This window comes from Ascidiella aspersa, chromosome 1, assembly GCF_963924565.1.
Source record: "Ascidiella aspersa chromosome 1, kaAscAspe10.2, whole genome shotgun sequence".
Classification (NCBI taxonomy): domain Eukaryota; kingdom Metazoa; phylum Chordata; class Ascidiacea; order Phlebobranchia; family Ascidiidae; genus Ascidiella; species Ascidiella aspersa.
This window is the reverse complement of record NC_139447.1, coordinates 38,672,041-38,694,430: the sequence shown is the minus strand read 5'-3', so window position 1 is coordinate 38,694,430 and position 22,390 is coordinate 38,672,041. Positions and strand designations below refer to the sequence as shown.

Sequence of the window (22,390 nt, the reverse complement as noted above, 5' to 3'; positions counted from 1 at the left end):
ACAAATCAATCACTTTAAGACGGAGGTACACATATAACACAGCTAACGAATTTAGCTTTAAAAATTAACCTAAAAACTAATTGTAACTAAGACTTGATGTGAAAAACTTAACAGATCATAAAATATCTCACTTGCAGTTGAAAATTCCAAATACCCGAAAGATTCGGAGCTATCGTAGTAACCTTGAAGACTTATGCTGTACGTCTCAGGGTTAGCATTGGTTTGGAAATTCATCGATAACTTAACTAAGCTACGATCTCTCACAAAGCTTTATGTAAACATGTTTATTGGTTGCATTAATTTAAAATTAAAAAAAAATATAAACAGTATTTTAGGGGACATAATGATTAAACGTTTAAGTTAGACGAAGTACAAATATCTCAGCCAATATAGAAGTAGGTAACCATTTATTTTCAAAATGAAAATAAAAAAATATTTGAATCGTTTAAAATCTTGCCTACTTCTATAACGTACTATGATATACTAACTTAGTAAATTTTTATATTAATATTGCAAAGTTAAAAGTGTATTCATTGTTTTGTTTGTTTGCTTAAGGAGCTCAAAGAAGTAACAGCAGTTTAAACAGGCAAACTAATTGCATAATACAAACAGTTGATGTTGAATTGATATACAACATCACAAGTAAAAAAAACATTCTCCTTACCTGAATGAAACTTGTTTTTTATATGTGCCTTTTGGATTGAAAAAATAATCATCGCAATATTCTCTGTAGCATTCCCCAACCACCTACAACAAGTAAAAATAACATCCTGTAAATATGTTCACCTGAATATCAGGTAAGATTATTAATTTAATTAAAAATTAATTTAAGTTAGTTGGTGAAAATTACACTAAATTAAAATAAAATAATTTATGGAACACACTCACAATGTTAGAAATAATCCATTTAAAGTTGTATTTAATAGATTTGGTAACAAGTAATATAGATGCAGTTATGGTGCTTCCTGGTAAGATTCCATTTAGTGAAGTTGTGAGGGTTAGGGGGGTTTTTACTGAAAATAATTTGTTATGTATAACCAGTAGGTTTAATTTGTTATGTATAACCAGTAGGTTTAATTTGTTATGTATAACCAGTAGGTTTAACAAACTTTGCAATGTTTTTAATGTAATCACATGTCTCACCATAATGCAAGGGCAAAATCAAACACAAAACGCCCTTTTTTGTGCGACAAGAAGTCAAGCCTTCTTCCTTTTAAAGCACAGCTAATGTTTTCGCTGTTCGCTTTCTGCGCTAATACCAGATTTTGGAATAACAATGAAATTTATGTAACTGAAGCAGATTTATTTAAAAGGTGTTCTTACAAGGACTGTTGAAAGTCACCTTTTTATGTTATGATAGTTACCGCATAATTATTCTCTATAGTGAAACTAAGACAATGTGTTTAGTGTTTAATACACAACTTATTTTTCCTCAACCAAAAGCTTTTAGTTGACTTAGCACACTGCTCGGCACTAATGTTGCGCTAAATGAAGCATGTGGAAAAACAATCTTTGTATAGTATTGCAGGTTCCAATAGATGTGCTTGCGATTTAGCGTATAACCGTACATGGGACTTAGGAAACTGTGCTGCTGATAGTCGAAACACGCTTCTACCAAAATCAACCACACTTATTTTACGGTCTTGTTTTCTTTTCACCTGAAGTAAATGTTAATTCAAGATTCTGATAAATTGATAATGTTTGACCATAATAAGACAACTATGATTATTTAGGGCGATAATGCAATAAAATAGAACTCGGAAAAATCAACAATCGATTACCTAAATGTGTGCAAAACAACTTGAAATAAAATGTCTACAAATTAACTTGTCATAATTTTTAAATGTTTTAACACTTACTCAAGCGTATACCTACAAAACACAGTGACAAAAAGTCAAGCTTACCATAAACACATAAAGGTAATTTTAAAGGATACATCCATTGACCGTCCCAATAGCAGTATGCCTTTAGGTTTATGCCATGATACCCACTCATGCATGTAAAGTTGTGGAAGCTGTTGTATCCCTTATTAAGTGGAACATCCTGGACAAATCCCCTAGATGTAATATTTCCACAATCTAAAAGAATTAGTTTTTTTTTTTAATTCTAAAACAGTCACCCATCTATCCCACAACATGATGACACCACTTAGTCTAAACATGAAACCTATTTTAATTTTGAAAAATAATTTTAATTTCCATTTTTAACTAGCTCAAACAAAAAATCAATGCGTAAATACAAAGCTTGATTTATGGTATTGTCAGACGTTTATTGGACCAATTTATAGTATTTTTGTAGCCAATAGTAGCTAATCCATAAACGCCTTGTTATTATTACAGACAAATTGTTAAAAAATATTTTGTTAATTTTTTTGTGTAAATAAATTTGTTAAATTCATTTGAAATTTTTTTAATTATTTCACAAAGCCTATAGAACTAGGTTCAACTTACATTGGACATTGAGATCGCGATTTGCTAAGCTTAACCCATCGATGGTTGTCACAGAAATACTTGAATCCGTTAAAGTGAGTGGACCTAACGAAAAATTAATGCTTACTTCCTCCTCAACCTGGTAGTACCCTGGGGGATAGAACGTACAACTACTGAAAATAAAACACAGAGATTGATCACCTTGATGGAGTTTTCAACTAAAGCTGTGTCATTTCAAAAAACAACTGAACAGAAAAAAATATTTTAAATCAAGTCCAAACTGTAGCCTCATTTAAATTTAACTATTTTTTCAAAGGTGGCATTTCTAAAATGGTGTAAGACAAAACACTCACATCATCCCTAACTAATCAAAGTTAAATTTCACCAAACAATAATGTTTACATTTAAGCAAAACTAACCTAATCTTTGTTCTGTTGCGGTAAGTAAATATATCAATTTCTGGAGTGCATTTACATTTTGTGGAGAAAGCATCGTAGCTACATGTAACAGCAATCTGTGAAAAAAGTTGAAGTACAGAATCGAGGCTTACAATAACAAAGTATTTAAAAAAATATTCCACTTTTTCCATTTATTCCGTTCAATAAGGCAAGTTTATTAGGACACAGATGCAACAAACTTATACTTTGTTTAAGCAATATTAGTATAACTATATTCAAAAATAACAAGCTAATGAAAATATTAAAATATCAATAAAGTTTAGAAATTCAGTTTATTCCATTGAAGGGAACTACCACCAATAACTTTTTGTTGCGATCATGCAATACATAAACAAGGTCACACTTAGTTAGGATTGAATTGGTAAAAAATAAAATATTATTATAACGGGTTAAACTATAGCACGGTTCTTATATTTTACAGCCTGGTACCGTCATATAAACCATCAACAAACACATAAAAATGTTTTGTTTAAAAAACAACTACAGCCTAAGAAGAGCGTAAACCGCTTTTTCTACCATATATTCATGGTCACAGAGTTACACACAACATTTCAGAAAAGGTTCAGGGCGTTAGCCTAAAAACATAATGAAAACCTGTAAAACAATTCTTTCCAGCAGCGCGATATATTTTATTGTTCATTTATTTAAAGTGGCAAAAATAGTAACTTACATAGGGTCGTACTTTTTATGTTATGTCATATTAAAAAGATGGAATATGCTTACTGTTAGTTTGTCACTTAAAATTCTTTAAATAAATGCTAAACGGTTTGCATTGCGGTATTTCAACAGTGCTTTGCTAGCCAGAAACAATGATGTTGGGCCTGGGTTTGAACCACCCGGCTTTACACGATCAATGAAACGACAAGCCAACCAAAGGGTATTGTAATTAGTTTAACAAAGATAAAGATGAACACACAAAATGCTTATATTTACTCCCTGAAATTACAAGTTTTAAATATCAGAAGTTATGAGAAAAATTGATCAAAAAATGTCAGGTTCTCACATTAACTGCAATCAGCAAAGCATTAAGTAAAAAATGAATCAATGTTACTCAAATTAGAAAACAACCTTTATTTAGTAAGAGAAAAATACATTTACAAATAGTTAAATTGTTGTAACTTACATCTCCATTGACTACAAAGTTGACATGAAAATTGGTATTTGCAAGTGCAATGTCCAAGTACACATATCCATTAACAGCTTGGGTAGGGCTTGGATAAAACTTGACTTTCTTAACTAAAAAAACATCATTTTTATTCACATTCACCACATGGCCTATAAACATATGTTTGACGAATAATTATATTTATTAATACATCTTGTTAAAAAACAACCACTTTACAAACACAATCTAATTGTTAAACTTTTTAGACAAAAAAAGCATCATTTGTTAAACTCTAGACTAGATCAGGTTTGCCAGACTATAAAAATGTTTTAAGGCCAAAAAAATACAAAAAAGGCCAAATTGAAATTTACCGGTTTCTATTGAAAAATAATAAAATATACATATACATGTTTAACAAATTTACTTGTATTTTTATTAGTTTTTTAAGAATTTCTTCTAAATAGTGGGTTTCAACGAATTCTTATGATAGCGTCCAATAGTTGAATTTGTGTTCTGTTTCTAGGCTTTGCTTTTACAGCAGTAACTAGTGAAAATATTATTTCAACAACTGCATTACTTGCCGGTGTTATCAGAGATGTTAAAGCATATTTTGAGAGTTCTTTAAAGTTATTGTGTTTAAACACACTTTGCCAGAATGGAAGAGTGTCTTTTGGAATGCCACTTTCTGAAAAATATTCTTCTTCACACCATTGAACAAGACTGACTTTTCTGTACTGAGATTCAATCAAACTAATATAACCTTCCATGTGATGCAAAAATGGCAAATCTTCAAAATTTCCTTTTAATGTCTGACTAAGAATTGTGCAAGGATTTAGCAATGAAAGACCTTTGAATATGTTGACAGAATCTGGAAGCCTCTTCTCTACCTGACTTAATGAGCACTTGAAGCATAGATAGACATCTTGTTTTAACCTGCATTATTTTTTGATTTTCTATATCTTTGCAGCTATTTAATACTTTAGTTAAGTAAATGCTAACTTCTTGATTAAATTTACAACCAAATAGTCTCATTTCATAGTCTCATCTTTGTTATAAAGCCTGCTGTATAAGCTCTCATGGTGCACAAATAATTGTTTTGAAAGTTCATGTGTCACCATTTGTTTGTTGGAATAGTGAGTTCATCGTTTCAAATTCTTGAACAATTGGGAGTGGCAAACACAAAATATAAATAATTCATTTTATCTGCAAACATCTATTTTATTAATCAAAATCATATTTTGCATTCAAACCTAATTTAGCTTCACAACTGCTAAAGTAAGCCAATAATACTTCCCAATTCATCAAAATATTATATAGGACTTTTCCTCTGACTAACCATCTAGTCTTGGACAATTTTTAAAATGGAAGTGGGGCTTCTCTTTTACTGCCTTCACTTTCTGCAGTATTCATCACCTCAAACAGTGTTTTGAAATCTTCTCTTCTCAGAATAATATGTGAAAACCACAATGGCACTTCAGTGAGAATAAATCCAACATTTGATGGAAATTTATTTTTTTAAACAAACATTGTGCTGTTGTGTCAACAGCAGGAACAAGAGACATAAAAGCTGTTTGGATTCTTGCCTTTTTTTTCGCAGTAATATCGTACAACTATGCAAAGGTGCTTTTGCACCGCTATATCTGTAGACTCGTCCACAAGCAAATCATACTTTTTTCTAGCAGGTCATTTTTAAGTTCTGTTTAAGTGATTTTGAAATAATATTTTTAATGATTGCAGTTGGTTCTACGCAGGTTTATATTTCCAAGAACACTTTTTTATCCATGATACTTCACCACTTCACCAATATGATCTATTGAGCAAATAGATGCATGGCACTCTATGGTTAAACTTATATCAATTTCTTCTATTTTTTCTGAATTAGTTGCTTTATGGAAAAACTTAGTAAGAGAACTTCAAGAGGAGTTTGGTATTTTATTTAGGTGTTTTTTGTTTTTTTCATGTCTAGAAATGTTGCTGAGCTTTGGCAGTATATTCACTTTGCACATTACACAGTAACCACTTTGCCCATCATCCGCACATTTTAACCACAGGTAAGATTTTTCCTAAGCTTTATTGTATTTTCTTCCACCTTCATAACTAGTCTTCCACTTAGGCATTGTAAAGGGATAAAAGTATAAATCTAAAATAGATTGACACCAGCTGCAGTTACAGTAAATATATCTAGTTATAACTTACAGTCAACTTGGATAACCACAACAATAAATGGTGCTGGTCTAGAATCCTGCCACAACACAATTATTTGGGTTAAGCAATATTATTAAATAATGAATATATAAATACTTGACCCACCCACAGCCAAACGTTGATTCGCGTCCTAACCCAATATCGTGCGTTGATTTAATAATTGTTTCAAGCGGCTGTGGTAGGATTTTAGACCAGCGCCCAATAATGTATTATGTATTTTAAAGAGTAAATTAAAAAAAGCCAAATTTAAGGCCAAATCTAAAAAAAGGTCAAAGTATAATTTCTAAGGCCAACAGACTTTAAAAAAGGCCAATCTGGCAACCCTGGACTGATGAAAAAAAAATATTATTTGACTTCGGATTTTGGGATTCCCCTAAAGGTGATTTATTATATTAAATTTCCAAAATAAGAAACAGTTTGGCCAAATTAAACAACCATTTTTTTTAATTAGGGTATAAGTTCTATAATAAAATTTTAATATTGTTTTTTCTAAGCTATATTTATGTCCTAATAGTGGTATTAATATTTAAGGCAGAATTATAAACGTATAGTTGCATTATTTAAAGGTGTTAAAATACGTTTACAAACCTGTACTGCAGGATATAATGAAAATGCAATCTTTTATAATCGCAGTAAAAACTTACTGTCATCCGGAGTGACGTTGTTCCCAAGAACAAGACACATCGAAAACATCCCAAATAAATAAAAAAGTCTTAAACAATCCATCGTAAATAAATCAGTTTACAAACTTAGCATCAAGTAGACTAGTTTTGCTTTAGTTAAAAGATTTTCCTAAAAATAAAATGAAATTTTGCAAAAAATCGCATAATCGCGAAAAATAAAATTTTAAGTAATATGTTTAATCTATATTTTTCAAGTAAAATGCGTTTGCTATGGGTTTTATACTAGTTTTATAAAGCAATAATATAATTTCTGAAGATCATTCTAGCTGAAGAAATGAATAGCAGTAATAGCCTATAAACATAAAACATTTGTCGAAAGTCTATTGTTTTAATGATTGCAGAAATCACTAATCCGAGTTTTTTTTTTTTTTTAATGTATTATACATTCAATTTTTAATTGATTCCACATAAATTTCTGCCCACAAAATTTATTAAACGGAAATGACGGAATTGCCGATAACTCTAGGTTGAAAGTACAATACATAAAGTTTGCCATATTGTCGGACCATCTAAGCCACTTTGCATGGCCGAACTGCCCACATTAAGATGTGTTTAAATTAGCACCTACATCTTTTGAATAAGAGATGCGGTGTAAAATTTCATGGAAGCGTACTGTAATCGTTATAGCTCCAAAACTTTTGTTAAAGTAACTATTTAGGTTAAGTCGAACCGGAACCTTACCGGGACTTTATGAACCGGTTTTAGGTCAAATTTCCCCAACCTGAACCTTAACCGAACCCGAACCTGTCACAAAAAGCGGTTCACTTCAGAATGACGTCAAAACCTCATTTTTACAGAGTCAAGTTATGCCACGTTAGAAGTTTTATGAAGAAAATGATTGGCTACTCATTAAATAAAACATTCATTTTTTTATTTTTCAGACATTTCAAAAATAAGCTGCATATTTACGTCACGTAACTTTACATTTATTGAACCACATTTTCATCACAAATTACATCCGAACCGGAACTTTGAAATCACCTCAAACAGTGTTTCCCAACAAAAACAGTCCTGTAAAGAACCTCAAGTAGTATTTTTCCATCAAAAAGTGTACTGTTAAGCACCTAATGCAGTGTTTCCCCGTGAAAAGAGCACTACAAAGCAATTATATCAGTGTTTTCCAATAAAAAAACTCTAACGCACGTAAGCAGTGTTTATCTATAAAAAGAGCGCTGTAAAGCATGTTTTTCGGGCAGTACACTATTTCTCCTAAATTTTATTTAAATAAAGATATATGTTCTTCCTAAATCAGCCATTTTTTTCTTCCTAAATCAGCCACTTTAAAGGTATTATCAACAGAATAACTATTCAGTGAACAAATATAGTCAGGAGTGGAAAACCACTATTTCTCACTTTGTTGAACTCATGAACAGAGACTTGATAAACAAACTTTTCCATTTGCCTCAAAAAACGTGCGCAAAAATGCACGAGGACTCGATCCGCTATTCAAAGCTGCCACGTGTGCAAAGCAAGCTCAAAAATACCCTTGACGTGACTTTGAAGCACGAGGTTCATAAAATAAGCGCGTCTTAAACCAGCTTTGCGGAAACTGGAAAGCACAACGAATCACAACACTTTCCACATGTTTCGTTGAACTTCTCACCAATAAGGCGAAGCTCGCAAATTTAGATTTCTTCCGAGGTTGAGGCGTAACTATGAAAATAATTAAGTCGTTCAAAAAAATACTGCAAGGAATTTAAACTTTCGGGGGTAATTAAAGCACGAAAAAAGATTTTGTTGCGAATTCGCGAAAAATATTAATTATCCTGAAGTTGTCGGGTTAATTGTTTTGTAACATTAACGACTTATAAGTGACTATTAGAAGCAAAATTTTTTATTAATTTTTAGTAAAACAGCTCGCTTATTACACCACTGAATGCTGATTTACTTACAATGAAGGAAAGTATTGCATTAAAACGCGATTACTACATAATCCCGGATGATTGCACCGCGATATAATGACGGAAATTCGCGCATTCCATTGTTACGAAACAAATAAATATACATAACGAGTCTATTTGGTATTTGCTTCTTGGATTGTCAAATACTCAATGTTAAACATAATGGCTTTAATATTCAGCTTACGTCTAACTACAACCTCCAGCTATTATCTTAAGATTTATTTAAAATGGTAACAAAATGCAAACCACTTCAGTATGGGCTTTAACATTCGTTTACGTCTAAAAACAATTTCCAGCCATTATCTTAACCCACGCAGTCAAAATCAAGTTTGCCTTCTAATGCAGGTTCACTAGTTATTATCTTTCCCACACTTTTCTTACCATCAGCATTCACGGCTTCGGTCTAGCATCTAATCAGCTTTTTTAACATGAACGTAACAAATGGTCAAAATCGAAATTGCAAGATAGTAGGCTAATATATATTGGAGAATAAATATAACAATAATACTTAACCTACCCAAACCCAAACCAGCGGAAAAAATGTGGTAGGATTCTACACCAGCGCCAAATTTTTAAAAATTATATTGAAGAAAAAACAGCAGCTAATATTAACATATGGCGCAACTTTCAGTCATTCGCATAACTTTAAACTTCGCGATAAACTTTGCGATATTTTCGCTGAAAAACCTCAATCCAACGCATAGAGCCTGAGGCAACAATATACAATCATCGCTTCGCATGAAGCTGTATATTCCTAATAAAACGTTTGCCTCAAATATACATGCTGATTACTTACTACTTTATTCGGAATTATTTCTCGCTTGTCACCTTTCTAATGTAAACTACGAATTACCTACATCTTATATTTGACATCCCTGCCTTTGTATTTAAATAAATTATCTTCATATACATCATACAAGTAATGTTTGTATTTACAGTGCCTCACGTTAGCTATTGTTTAAATAATTATGCTTATTTAAATTGTTCAACATCCTAGTTTTGTGTTTTTTAACTAAACGTTTTAAGTTGTCTTGCGAAACTAATTTCGGCTAATAAAAAAAGAAAGAAACTTTGAAAACAACTATCTTTAGTTTGGAAATATAGATACAAAAAATTAAATAACTGACGAAAAAAATTTCTAAAATACGGCTAGCTATTTAAAAGTGTCGACAAAGAAAATAAAAGTCGTTAAAAAAAATTGACTTTATTCCTAAATTGGAAACTTTGCAAGCTACTTTAAAAAAACATCGGGTAAATAATTTTCTAATTGTTTTGAATTTGTCCCAAATGTGTTTATTGCGACGTTGTTGTTGTTCTTATTTTGAACTTACGGCTGGAGTGCCTTAATAGCTGAAGTTGCCCGGTTGTGGAGAGTGTCGGTGAAAAACTGTTCAGCTATGATTGAGAACTTCATGGTGATTAGCACTTAAATATTCTCAGCATCGTGGGTCATACATTGGGCTGTTCTGCTTTAAGGTTACTTTTTATGTACGGTATTTTAGTTGATTAATTTGAATTGGGTTTGTTGGAGATTGCATTGTTAAACAAACCAACAATTTTGCGGCGATGATTGTCGCTCAAGTGTTTGCCGCATTTTCGTCCGGGAGGTTATATTGCTTACATTATTTGGGTTAGGGTGCTGGTTAGCGTTTGTGTTTTGGTGGGTTAAGCATTATTATTATGTTTATTCTCCAATATTAATTTATGTCTTGCAATTTTTATTTTGATAAATCGTTTCGTTTATGTTAAAAAAGGTGATAAGATAGGGTTACCATATTTTCGTGGCCTGAAATCCGGACACTCTTTAGTACCCACAAGCGGTTTTTAAAATGAGGTATGAACACATTGTCTGTAAATATGACGTCACACTAGGAATGCTTTGCCTATCCATTGTATACCGGAGTGGATTTTTGAACATAGTTTCTTGAATTCGCTAGTCCAGGGGTGTTCAAATTATTTCTGCCATGATCCACCACAGCCAAACCTGACAACATGATGATCCACCAAATACGAATAGTAAACATATTGGACACGCTTTAATTGTTATGGTGCTTTATTTATGTAAATGTACCCTACAAAATATTGATAACTTTGTAAAAACCCAAAAGTGAAGTGTGCTATACAGCACCAAGATTTTAGTGAGAACAATGATAGGTGGGTTTAGACCAGGATCGGCAACCTTTTTCTAGTCGCCGGCCAACACCAAACTCAGAAAGGTCTTTGTGCGCCGCACAAAATGTTAACTGAGAAAAATTGTGTTTTTTCACTGAAAAAAAAACTTGTTTAATTACATTGAAGAAGGCAGTAAGTGTTGGCACACAGCGCGAAAAAAAGCGTTGTTTGGTTTAAAATTGAAGCCCAAACGTTGTTATCCATACTACAAATGAAAAATGTAATTAAATAGTTTGAAGAAACGCGATAACTTCCAGGTGCACATGGCGAGCGAAGCGATCGCGATTTTTTAGGTATACCAGCATTTCTTTTAAGTTTCTGGCAAGTTTTTATTACATTGCCGAAAATAAAAATATCAAAAATATAATACGTTTTCCGTTAACGGTAAAGAAGCGCTGATCTAATTCAAAAGACCGCATCAAAACGTAAACAAGTTGGACGTAGAAAGATCATTAGCGCCAAGCGGGAAAATTTTTCGCACTTACGTAGTTAAAATAGTCAAAAAGTATTTCAAATGGACTCGCATCCAGTTTGTCAAAGAGGCGGCGGACCAAATGAATTACATTTGGCGGGGCGCATCCGGCCCGCGGGCCGTAGGTTGCTGACCTCTGGTGATCTCTAGGCTAGGGTTACTATATTTGATAATGCGCAAATCCATAACAAATTTACCTCAGTTCATTGACCAACTTTAGAATATTACCAAAGTAGTTTACTGTGAAAGAAAGGATAAACACGAAACTATACACAAACAGAAAAGATGTTGGATTGCAATACACGTATGCAAGTTCTCATTTGGTCTGCAACAAACTTCTTGTTGCGCTATTTTTCTACTGCTTTTACTGCTTTATAATTTTCTTCAGCGAATATACGCTCTTATCGTACCAGACATGTTCTAAATTTTGCAATATCGACCGAGATATAAGGCCTTCAGCTATTAGCCCAGCTCCACTCAATCATCTATGTATCCCAAATAAAGCTTTGTATTGTCATTTATGACGTAACAATGAAATTATTACCCGTAACGCAACAAACAATTTAAAAAAATTCCGGACATTTAAGCATATGTCGGCATTTCCCCCCGGACGCAGTTTGAACACTAAAATTCCGGACATGTCCGGGGAAATCCGGACGTATGGCAACCCTATGATAAGATGCTAGACCAGAGCGAATGCTGATGGTCAGAAAAGTGTGGGAATATAATTACTAGTGAACCTGCATGGGAAGGCAAACTTGGCTTCCATAATCTTATGTGTAATAACTGGAGGGTTATAGTTACGCGGAGAATAAATATCAAAGCTCTTAGAAGTAGGTCGCATTTTGTGTACGCTTCGAATAAATCTTAACAAATGTTGACTTAAAGTTGCCTCGGGCGATGAAATCAAATTTTCGATCTCGCGTCGCGTCATTCGCTCTCCGATCGGATTTTGAATTGTGATGTAACACCGATTTCCGTCGGTATTTTCCCCTTGGTTTTTCCCAAAACTTTTTTCCCGACTTAAGTTTGCAAGCTTGGCTTGATTGCACTTTAATGGCACTTGTGGAAGGTGTTTGTGATTCGTTGTGCTTTCCAGTTTCAGCAAAGCTGGTTTAAGTCGCGTTTGTTTTACCTCGTGCTTCAAGGTCACGTCAAGGGTATTTTTTAGCTTGCTTTGCACACGTGGTGGAATTTTATGAGGCAAATGGGAAAGTTTGTGTATTAAATCTGTGTTTATGAAGTTAACAGAGTGAGTAAAATAGCTCGGGATTTTTCCATTTTTTCTGCTGAAAAACCTTAAAATACGCTGGTTGGGAAGAACGGATCTATTATTTTAAATAAAATTTAAGAGAAATATAATTGGCAATTAAGTGTGCTAAATCTTGAAAAGGTTTGTAGTTTTATATTATTTAACAATGTAGCGGCTTGTGATTGCGATCAGACAAAACCGTGGTTATTCTGTTCGAAGAGCATGGCAGGCTGTGACGTCATCCAACATGCCTTTTTTGATACCGTATTAAAAAAACAACATCAGGAATTTCCAGTTTTGTATTTTCTGCTAAGCGTAATGCCACGTAAAACTTATTATCGACATCTGGAATAAAGTATTTAAGTGATGGCTTTTTATGCCAAAACCAGTAGTCTCATAGTAGACCACGGTATACTGTTCCATCGTGAAGTTTTAAACGCGCGCATTTATGTAGGTTAAACTATTGAACGTATCAAGTACCTGTAAGTAGGCCTACTAATTCTAGTTTTTTTATTTGCAATAAATATTCTTCCATTGTAGTTAGAACCCACAACAACTATTTCTAAATATGCTTATGCTTTTTTTCTAATTAGTTTTTTATTTTAGTTGCTTTAATGTAGCGTATTTGATTTTGAAATAACATTAGACAACAAATGTATTAGGAAAAATATCAATCTACCTACTTTGTGGTTATTAAACTTACCGGTACTGTAAACTATTTATTTCTAGGAAAACCTCTTCACTAACAAGCAAATCTAGCCCACCTACTGCTAAGTTCGTAAACTGATTTATTTACGATGGATTGTTTAAGATACTTTTATTTGTTCGAGTTGTTTTTAATGTGCTTTGTTTTTGGAAACAACATCCTTCCAGTGACTCCAGTTAACAGTAAGTTTTTACTGCGACAAAACAAACCTTTGAAAAATTAATAACATAATTTTAAAATTAAACAAATACCCTAATTAAAAGATGTGGTTGCTTAATTTGTTCAAACTGTTTCTTATTTGGGGAAATTTAATATAGAAAATCACTGCAGTATTTACTGGCAGGGTACGTGACACACAGCGACGTATTAGAACACAATTAATGAATAACAGAAGTACTGCAAGAGTGGCGCTTATATACAGGCACAGCAATACGTCATAAAGGTCGCACTCAACAATCCTATACAACACAGTATTATACAACAACTCTACAATCACCTTTAGGGGAATTCTAAAATTCGAAGTTGAATCTTTTTTTTATTTTTATTTGAACTTTAATAAATGATGCTTTTCGCTTACTTAGTCAAAAGTTTGCTTCAAAACATTAAATTTTCCTTTGGTTCTGGCTTACTCTTGTTCAGATAAAGGTTCGCTAAGGGAAATGGGCGCTGGTCTAGAATCCTACCACAACGAAACATCATTTGGGTTAGGGTGCAGGTTAGCGTTTGGGTTAAGGTGGGTCAAGTATTATTATTAAATTAGGAATATAATATTACTTGACCCACCCACACCCAAACGCTAACCCGCATCCTAACTCAAATTTTGTGCGTTGATTTTATAACTGTGGTAGGATTCTAGACCAGCGCTGGGAAATGTTCTACAATGCGAGAAGCGTTAGCTTTTACCAACTAATGAGAGTATAGAATAGCAAAAGTTGGCGCTCTTTTACTTAAGTACTTGAAAATGAATATAAAAAACTTTCTTCAAATGCCGCATACCACAATGCATATTGTTTGGGTTAGGGTGCGGGTTAGCGTTTAGTTGAGGGTGGGCCAAGTTATTATTAATAATAAACATAATATTACTTGACCAACCCTCAACCAAACGCTAACCCGCACCCTAACCCAAACAATATGCGTTGTGGTATGCGGTATTATTTTGTTTTGTTTTTTTGCATACCTTTTCACGTACAATAGTGAAAGAGCGCCCAAAAGTTAAATATATAGTACTCAACGTATCTCATCTTGGCGAATCGAGTCAAATTCTGACTCACTAGGTCGTTTATTTTAAAAGTTTATGTCTCATTTCAATACTTTCATGAAATTTTGATAATTATTGCATACTGACTTGTCTGTCAAATTTCGAAAATTTTTGGTCTATTATTCACACAAAAAAGGATAACGGATCCACTTTCCATTAAAAAAGACATGCAACAAATTTTCAAACCACGGTAATATTGCATTTGCAAAGTGGGTGTTTTTTAACAAGATAAATTAATAATTACACTTTTTCGTCAAACATATATTTATAGGCTATATGGTATATGTAAATTAATACGACGTTTTTTTAGTTAAATACATCAACCTTTCGCCAAGCCCCACACAAGTTGTTGGTGGAAAGTTGTTCTACGACGTTTTTCTTGCAAAAACCAACTTCCAAATCAACTTTGTAATCAATGGAGATGTAAGTTACAAAATTTTTACTATTGTTGAATATATCTGTCTCCAAATGAAGCACTGCGGAAAGTATGGCAAGTGCACCCACAAGTCTTTTTCAACCGTTCAAAAATGTACCCCGAAAATATCAGAACTGCACCCCAAATATGTAAAGTGCTTGTGCAACATACAGTTACAGAGCAATGTATGCAATACAGCTTCATTAAACAATAACATGTCTTTGTTGGTGGTTTATTTGACTGTAAAAGAGCTGCAAAACATATGGCATGTGCTATAGTTTAATGGGATGTAAAAATTTTACTGTTTACAAGATATCTGTCTCCTATTAAGCAGAGGTCGTTTTCTAATTTGAGTAACATTGCTTCAATTACCAAACACTCATATTTATGTTATGAAGCTACAAAAAAGTTAATGAAGCATGTTGCTTAAATTTGCTGATTGCAGAATGTGAGAACCGGACATTTTTTGATCAATTATTCTTGACTTTGGATATTTAATACTTGTAATTTTAAAAAGTAAGCATAAGCGTTTTTGTGTTCACATGGTTATCTTTTTGACTAATTGCAAAGCTTATAAAATTTGGTTGTCCTTGCCGTTTAATGGATTGTTTATTTAGGCTTCATGTAACTCCATAGTATATATGTGTTCTACTTAACAAGACTGACATAACTGCATACTAAAACACTCAATAGCCAGCTATTTTTAGGCTGTAGTTGTTTTCACAATAATATTTTTTATGTTTTTGTTGATGGTTTTTAACTTTATATGACTGTAAAAGGCTGCAAAACATTAGGCCCATGCGATAGTTTATTGGGGTCAGCAGTTTAATCACACTTTTATTTTTATTAATTCAATCTTAAGTTAGTGTGGCTTATGTATTGTATCATATCAACAAAAAGTTATTGGTAGAAGTTTCCTTCAACGTAATAAACTAAATTTCTGAACTTTATTAATATTTTAATGTTTTCATTAGCTTGTTATGTTGAATAATTTTAATATAGCCTTAATAAAGTAGAGATGTTTAGCATATTTGTCATAATAAACTGCCTTGATTATATCTAAAAAAAATAGAAAAAATGGAACTACTTTGTTATAGCAAGCTTAGATTCTGTAGTTCAACGTTTTTCACAGATTGCCTGGACATGTCGCTACAATGTTTCCTCCACATGTGAATGCACTCAAAGGATTGGGAGCATTTACAACAACAGAACATATATACCGTAATATTTTAAACTTATTGTTTGGTTAAATGTAACTTTATGTATTAGTTGGGGTTTATGTGAGTGTTTTATCTTATCCCATTTTAGAAATGCCTAAAAAAATAGTTAAATTTAGACTAGGCTACAGTTTGGACTTGATTAAAAATATTTTTTTCTGTTTAGTTGTTTTTTAAGTGACACAGCTTTCTTGGAAGAATGCCAAAGTGTTCATGATCTGTGTTTGATTTTCAGTTACTGTAAGGTGCGTAGCCAAGATGTCATCACAGTCATTCGTTTAGATCCACTCACTTTAACAGATAAAAATATTTCTGTCACAACGATTGATGGGTTAAGCCTAGCAAGTGAAGATCTTGATGTACAATGTAAGTTGACCTACGTTCTTCATGCTTTGTGGAATAATATTAATTTTCTTCAAATGTTTTTTTCGGCAAATTATCAATCAAGATAACAAGGTATCATGCATTACACAGCAGCAACTACAGAAATATTCTTGAAGAATTATAAATGTCCATAAACTTCCCCTCCTTACCCTATATAAAGTTTTTATTTACAACTTTTTTGTGTGAGTTGTTACAAGTGTGAGCCGGTTAAAAAGGGATCAATAATAAAATAAAATTCTAAATAAAACTAAAAAAGTTGACATTGCAGTTGAATGCTATCATGTTATGTGAAATATGTTTTTGACTGAGGTAAAATAATTGTTTTTATTTATTTAGATTGTGGAAATCAGACATCGGATGGAATTATCCAGGACGTTCCAGCTAACAAAGATTTTAACAGTAGGCACAAATTTACATGCATGAGTGGTTATATCGGTATGAACTTACATCCATACTGTGATTGGGGAGCTTATTGGCATAGAGTGCCTTTGTGCATTTTTGGTAAGTCCTTAAAATTTGTATACACTTGAGTTAGTGTTAAAACATTTACAAGTGGAGTTTATGACAAGTCAATATGTTCAGACAAACATTTAAATAGTCGATTGTTGCTTCTGCTGCATTCTATTTTATTCCCTTATCTTCGGCAATATTGCTCTTGTCCTAAATCAGGGTGGTCCAAACCCAGGCCCGCACATGTGGCCCGCGACATCATTTTTTGTGGCCCGCGAAGCACTGTTGAATTATTGTAATACGTAAAGTCGAGGGTCTAATCAAAGAAATATAACTGACCAACGATCATCGGCAAGCATATTGCAATTGTTTGATTATAGCCCTAGTTACATTATTAAATAAATTAACCGGTTTACTATCGCCCATCAAGGTTTGATCCAGGGGTGGCAAGAACTCCCAATTTTGGTATGTGTTAAAGTCGCAGTACGTCCTTTATGGAACTTTCCAAAATGGCTGTTTTGCGAACTTGTCGGTTACATTTGCGTTTTGTTTTACGTCTTTTTAATGGACCAGTAAACATAACATAAAAAGTACAACCCTATATAAATTACTATTTTTGCCACTTTAAGGTAAATGAACGATGACATATATAGCTCTTCTGGAAAGTATTGTTTCACAGGATTTCACTGTGACTAATGGTTAACGCCCTGGACCTTTCCATCGTGCAATTCTAGCCAAATATATGTAGTTAAAAAACATTCTAGGCTTATAAATGCAGTATTCTGTTTTGTCAAATACGCAATTTTTTCGCACTTCGCGCGCACCATTTTGCCAGCAGTCTCATTATCACATTACTTTTTGACGATGCTTTCTGTCGTCATCTTTAAACATTTCATGCCCCGTCCTTAGGAAAATCGTTGATCGCTCCTAGCTCGCATGTCGCATATATAGCCTACTTTATGTGGCCCGCCATTACGCCAAGTATATCAAAGAAATATTGTGGCCCGCGATGCTGTCAACCTTGGACCACCCTGTCCTAAATAATCATAGTTGTTATATTGGTCAAACATTAGGCTGGCAGAATCTTGCCAGACTTCCGGTGAATAGCTTTTTGGCCTAAATTCTTGTTTTTTTTTGGTCGCACCCCTAAAGATAAAAATACGTGTCTCCCCAAGGAATGTATTAACATAGCCATGTTTAGGTGATAAACAAGGTTGTTAACAAGTAAATCAGTTAACAAGAAGTTGCGCCGAAGGAGCAACATTTTTCGTGACAGAAACAAATACATAAGGGTCATGCTAAAGTACAAGGGGGTTCACTTGTCTAATTTTCTTACTCTAACAGTGTTACATGGATGAGCTGTTTTTAGGCGAAATCGTGTGCAAACATGCAGCAAAAATTCTGACTAAAAGCGTTAAAAAAATTATTTGGTTAAATTGGGAGAAATTTTTAATATATATTGCTTAAAATAATGAGTCAAAGTGCAACATGGCATGATATGATTAGTGACTAGTCCTATATGGGCTGAATGGATATAGCTAAAACAGAGACCAATCATAGCAACTGGCTTTTCCTCAGTTAACAAAAATGCTCTGCACTTCCGTTACTTTTTTAAGAATTGCACAACAAAATTAATTTCTGCCAACTGTAGCTGCCGAAATAGTTGCGAAGTTGTTAGCATTCTGTCATACTATGACAAACTTTATCGGACTTCTGAATTGGGATTTACAAGGCTGATAAAAACAAGGGTGTTATATGTAACCAATCTTTTCAGTTAAAGCCCCCCTAACCCTTGCAACTTTCACCAAATGGAAACTCTTACCAGGAAGCAACATAACTGCATCTATATCACTTGTGACCAATTCTACTTATTATCACTTTAAATGGATTATATCCAACACTGTGAGTGTGTTTCATTTAATTTAGTTAAATTTCACCCAATTTACTTTAACTAATTTGACTACTCTACTTGTTTTAGGTGGTTGGGAATTGCAATAGTAATTATTGTTACAGAACTTGGTCTGTGTATTACTTTCAAGTTTCATTCAGGTAAGGAGAATGTTATATTTACTTGGGATGTTGTACCTCCCTTTAACATCCACTGTTAGATTGTTTGTTTAACCCGCTGTTACATCATTAAACTCCTTAAGCACGCCGAACGCAACAATGCATGTACTTTTGACTTTGTAATACTAATATAAAAATGTTTACTTACTATCTCCTTATAATAAAAATAAGCTCTTCTGGTATATATTTGTTTGCCAAACAACGCTAAAAAAATAACAAGAGATTAGAGTGACAACGCACAACTTAGTCGTTATCTTTTAGCACCTGTCGGTAAGGGGTTGGGTACAAAACGTCTGTTTTGATGTTCATGACATGAAATTTTATCGTCCTTTTTCTTTTCTTTTTTGTGTCTTTTTACTAAGCGTCTTACTGCCCATGTGTGTCATTCCCTGATGAAGGCTTTCTGAATAGTTGACCGTAACGTTGGACAAATGAATATGAAAGAGCTTAGTTTTAGAAAACAAGAGCATATTTACCTCCTTTACATTGTCAAGTTGAAATGAAATAGTTATCTACTTCTATATGGGCTTTAATGTTCCTACTTTCTAACTAAAAACAAATTTCCTTTTATTATTATTTTTTTACATGTTAAATTTAGTTTAGTTTGAAATGTACACTCAAATGTTTACTGTTTGAAATTTATTGTTATTTTCTCGATGTCTATTTTTAATTTCGTGCAACAAATTTAACTGTTTTAATTTGAAGCGTTGTAAAAAACGTTAGCTCAGTTGAGTTATCGATGAGATTCCACACCAATGCTATCCCTGCATCGTACAACATAAGTCTTCAAGGTCAATACGATTCCTCATCTTTCGGAAATTTGGAACTCTCAACTTCAAGTAAGATATTTGATTGTATATTCATTTGATCGTTCAAAGCTTAAAAATCCAGTATCTCACTATTTTGTTATTTCTGACATACTTTATTTCTCTTTTCATTACAAAGGTTTAATTTTTTAACAGATTAATTCTTTAGTTGTGTTATGTGTGTACCACGGACTTACAGTTGTAGATTTGACCCAAAATTTCTTTACAGCCGTTTCCAATATTTTTCAGGTCATAAAGTTGCCAATACACAATCACTGTCTAATGCCTTGTTTTAAGATGGACCAAGCATTAGTAATATTCACAATGTTATTTCCAATCTGAAAATAATTTAAGAACATAAAAACTAGTTTTTTTACTGCACTTAAATTGTCCCTTTAATTATACATTTATGCATTGTATCCCATCTACACACAAGCCATATCAATTCGACAAGGTTCATATTGTAAATCAAAACCCTTTTTCACAAAGTATCAATTATGTTGTGTGTTGTAAGGATGTGGAAATCCGAGCCAAGCTGGTGTGTCAGCAGCCCCAGCAAACAGTGGGTTTGGAGCGAGCCACACATTCACCTGCACCACTGGCTACACAGGGACAGCTACCGGGCTCTCAACCTGCCAAGCTGATGGTACTTGGAGCTTGGAGGGAATACCGACCTGCATTACAACATAAGGTGGGCTGAAGATTACACGCTAAACAACAGTTACACTCACTGTGTTGAAAATAAATGAAGAGTAATTCGAAACGTTCAAAATGCTTCCTACTTCTGTATGGGCTTTGAAATTCTTACTACGTCTTACTACAACATCCAACTGTTATGCTTAACCACTTTATTTCGGAAATACAATGTTTTTCACTTTACTTGCACCAGTGAGCTTTACTTGTACCTAGTTAATCATTTGCTGGTCATTCAATCTATTTCAAACATGCATGAAAAAGTTGTGTCACCTGTGCTATACTTTAAGCTAGTGATCTAATGCTGTAAGAAATATTCTTATAAATGTCTTCGTCTTAGTATTGCGATCTGTGTGTTGGATTTTTTATATGATTTTATCTTCTATCGCTACATTTTTTGTCGCTTTATTGCTTTCTTTCCTTGTATGTTGTTTATGGCACAAGGATTCATAGTAACACGTCATACTATGCGATACACATCAATAGTATTCATTGAAAAAAATAGATTTACATTATAAAAACTGAATGCAAGTATATATATATAGGTACCTTACATTTATAAACTGTTTGGTTCACGTTAATATGACAATACGGGGTGTATTAGTTTTAATTATACAAAAACCTAGATCTATGTAAATTAATTAAACCAATTCTTTACAGACATATAAAGTTTGAGTGTTGACAGAAAAACATTAACTTATCGGACAATAAGCTTAATCTTGTTGGTTTATACGGTTCTGTTACATATAGACATATTACCACGGCTGCAAACCCATATTATACACAACGCAACTCACCAAAAATAATCTCTTGAGTCCTTTTACACAAAAAACACCACGACAGTCAGGCAAAAAAAGAAAGACCGAATGTATCAGAAAGAGAAAGTTAGCTCACAACGGTTACAGCACCACTGTCTCATAGAAATCAGTAATTACTGGCAAATACGATGTAACCTATACTATATAAGCAATCTCTTGCAGACAATTAAAAGTGAAATAAAACTGTTTGCTTATAGTGTAACGAGATTGTTTAGTTTACCGAAATAACTCGCTGACGAGTCACATAAAGAAAAGAATTGATAAGGCGCGGATTTTTCTAAAGACTTTTGTTCAGCAAAATCAAGTCACAATTTAAATTAAAGCTTTTTAGACCTAAAGTATCTAAAGTAATGTAAATCTGAACTACAACATCGGAATGTGAATAGCAACGAAACCGTGATCAACAAGCCGAAACTGCTGCCAATGGTTTTGGATTCCATAAAGATACATAAATCAGTTGTAAAAATTGTATTAGGTACCTAAAGTTCAAAACTCTTTCCAAAATAGGCAGATGGTTTAATTGGTTGGTCACTGCTTCATTCTTCTTCGTTCGTATGGACGAAAAGAAATGTTATTATTCCAGTTTAAACGGCTGAAAGCGATCGAAAAGCCAGTGCATAATTTTCTTTTTTGTTTTAAACACGCCATCGAATTAATGCCGCTTTTACACAGGCTATAAGGTGTTAGCCTACTCTAGCCGTGGGGGAGCATTACTCTAATTTACTCTAGCCGTGGGGGAGCATTACTGAATTTAGACACCAAAGGTCATCAACATAAAAAAATCTGGCAGATTCTTATAACGCGAAATAAACGTATTTTACGTATAACTTTAAAAAAAAAAAATTTTACCACCGTCTACTCTAAATACTGGTCTATATTTTGAAAGTTAAAAAAAAATT

At 33.2% G+C, this 22,390-nt stretch overlaps 2 protein-coding genes across 5 annotated transcripts; one reads left to right on the top strand and one right to left on the bottom strand.

Moving 5' to 3' along the window:
• Positions 1-29: 29 nt before the first annotated feature.
• On the bottom strand, positions 30-6,984 carry LOC146170409 (uncharacterized). 3 transcript variants are annotated; one of them, XM_083383945.1, is made up of 8 exons: positions 6,842-6,984; positions 4,011-4,123; positions 2,849-2,943; positions 2,451-2,602; positions 1,905-2,078; positions 889-1,013; positions 665-747; positions 30-268 (listed from the first exon to the last, which is right to left on the bottom strand). In XM_083383945.1, the coding sequence occupies exons 1-8, from the start codon at positions 6,921-6,923 to the stop codon at positions 70-72; spliced, it is 1,023 nt and encodes a 340-aa protein (XP_083240071.1). In that variant the 5' UTR covers positions 6,924-6,984; the 3' UTR covers positions 30-69. The 3 variants fall into 3 exon arrangements, with proteins under 3 accessions (XP_083240071.1, XP_083240079.1, XP_083240086.1); XM_083383953.1 differs by having other exon boundaries at positions 2,451-2,579; XM_083383960.1 differs by lacking the exon at positions 6,842-6,984 and having other exon boundaries at positions 2,451-2,579; positions 4,011-4,150.
• Positions 6,985-13,113: 6,129 nt separating this feature from the next.
• On the top strand, positions 13,114-21,152 carry LOC146170408 (uncharacterized). Of its 2 annotated transcripts, XM_083388866.1 has the most exons (9): positions 13,114-13,565; positions 14,952-15,064; positions 16,189-16,277; positions 16,509-16,639; positions 16,994-17,158; positions 18,882-19,009; positions 19,086-19,156; positions 19,880-20,013; positions 20,495-21,152. In XM_083388866.1, exons 1-9 carry the CDS (start codon positions 13,475-13,477, stop codon positions 20,668-20,670), a joined length of 1,098 nt encoding a protein of 365 aa, XP_083244992.1. In that variant the 5' UTR covers positions 13,114-13,474; the 3' UTR covers positions 20,671-21,152. The 2 variants fall into 2 exon arrangements, with proteins under 2 accessions (XP_083244992.1, XP_083244993.1); XM_083388867.1 differs by lacking the exons at positions 13,114-13,565; positions 16,189-16,277 and adding an exon at positions 14,588-14,831.
• The last annotated feature ends 1,238 nt before the right edge of the window (positions 21,153-22,390 follow it).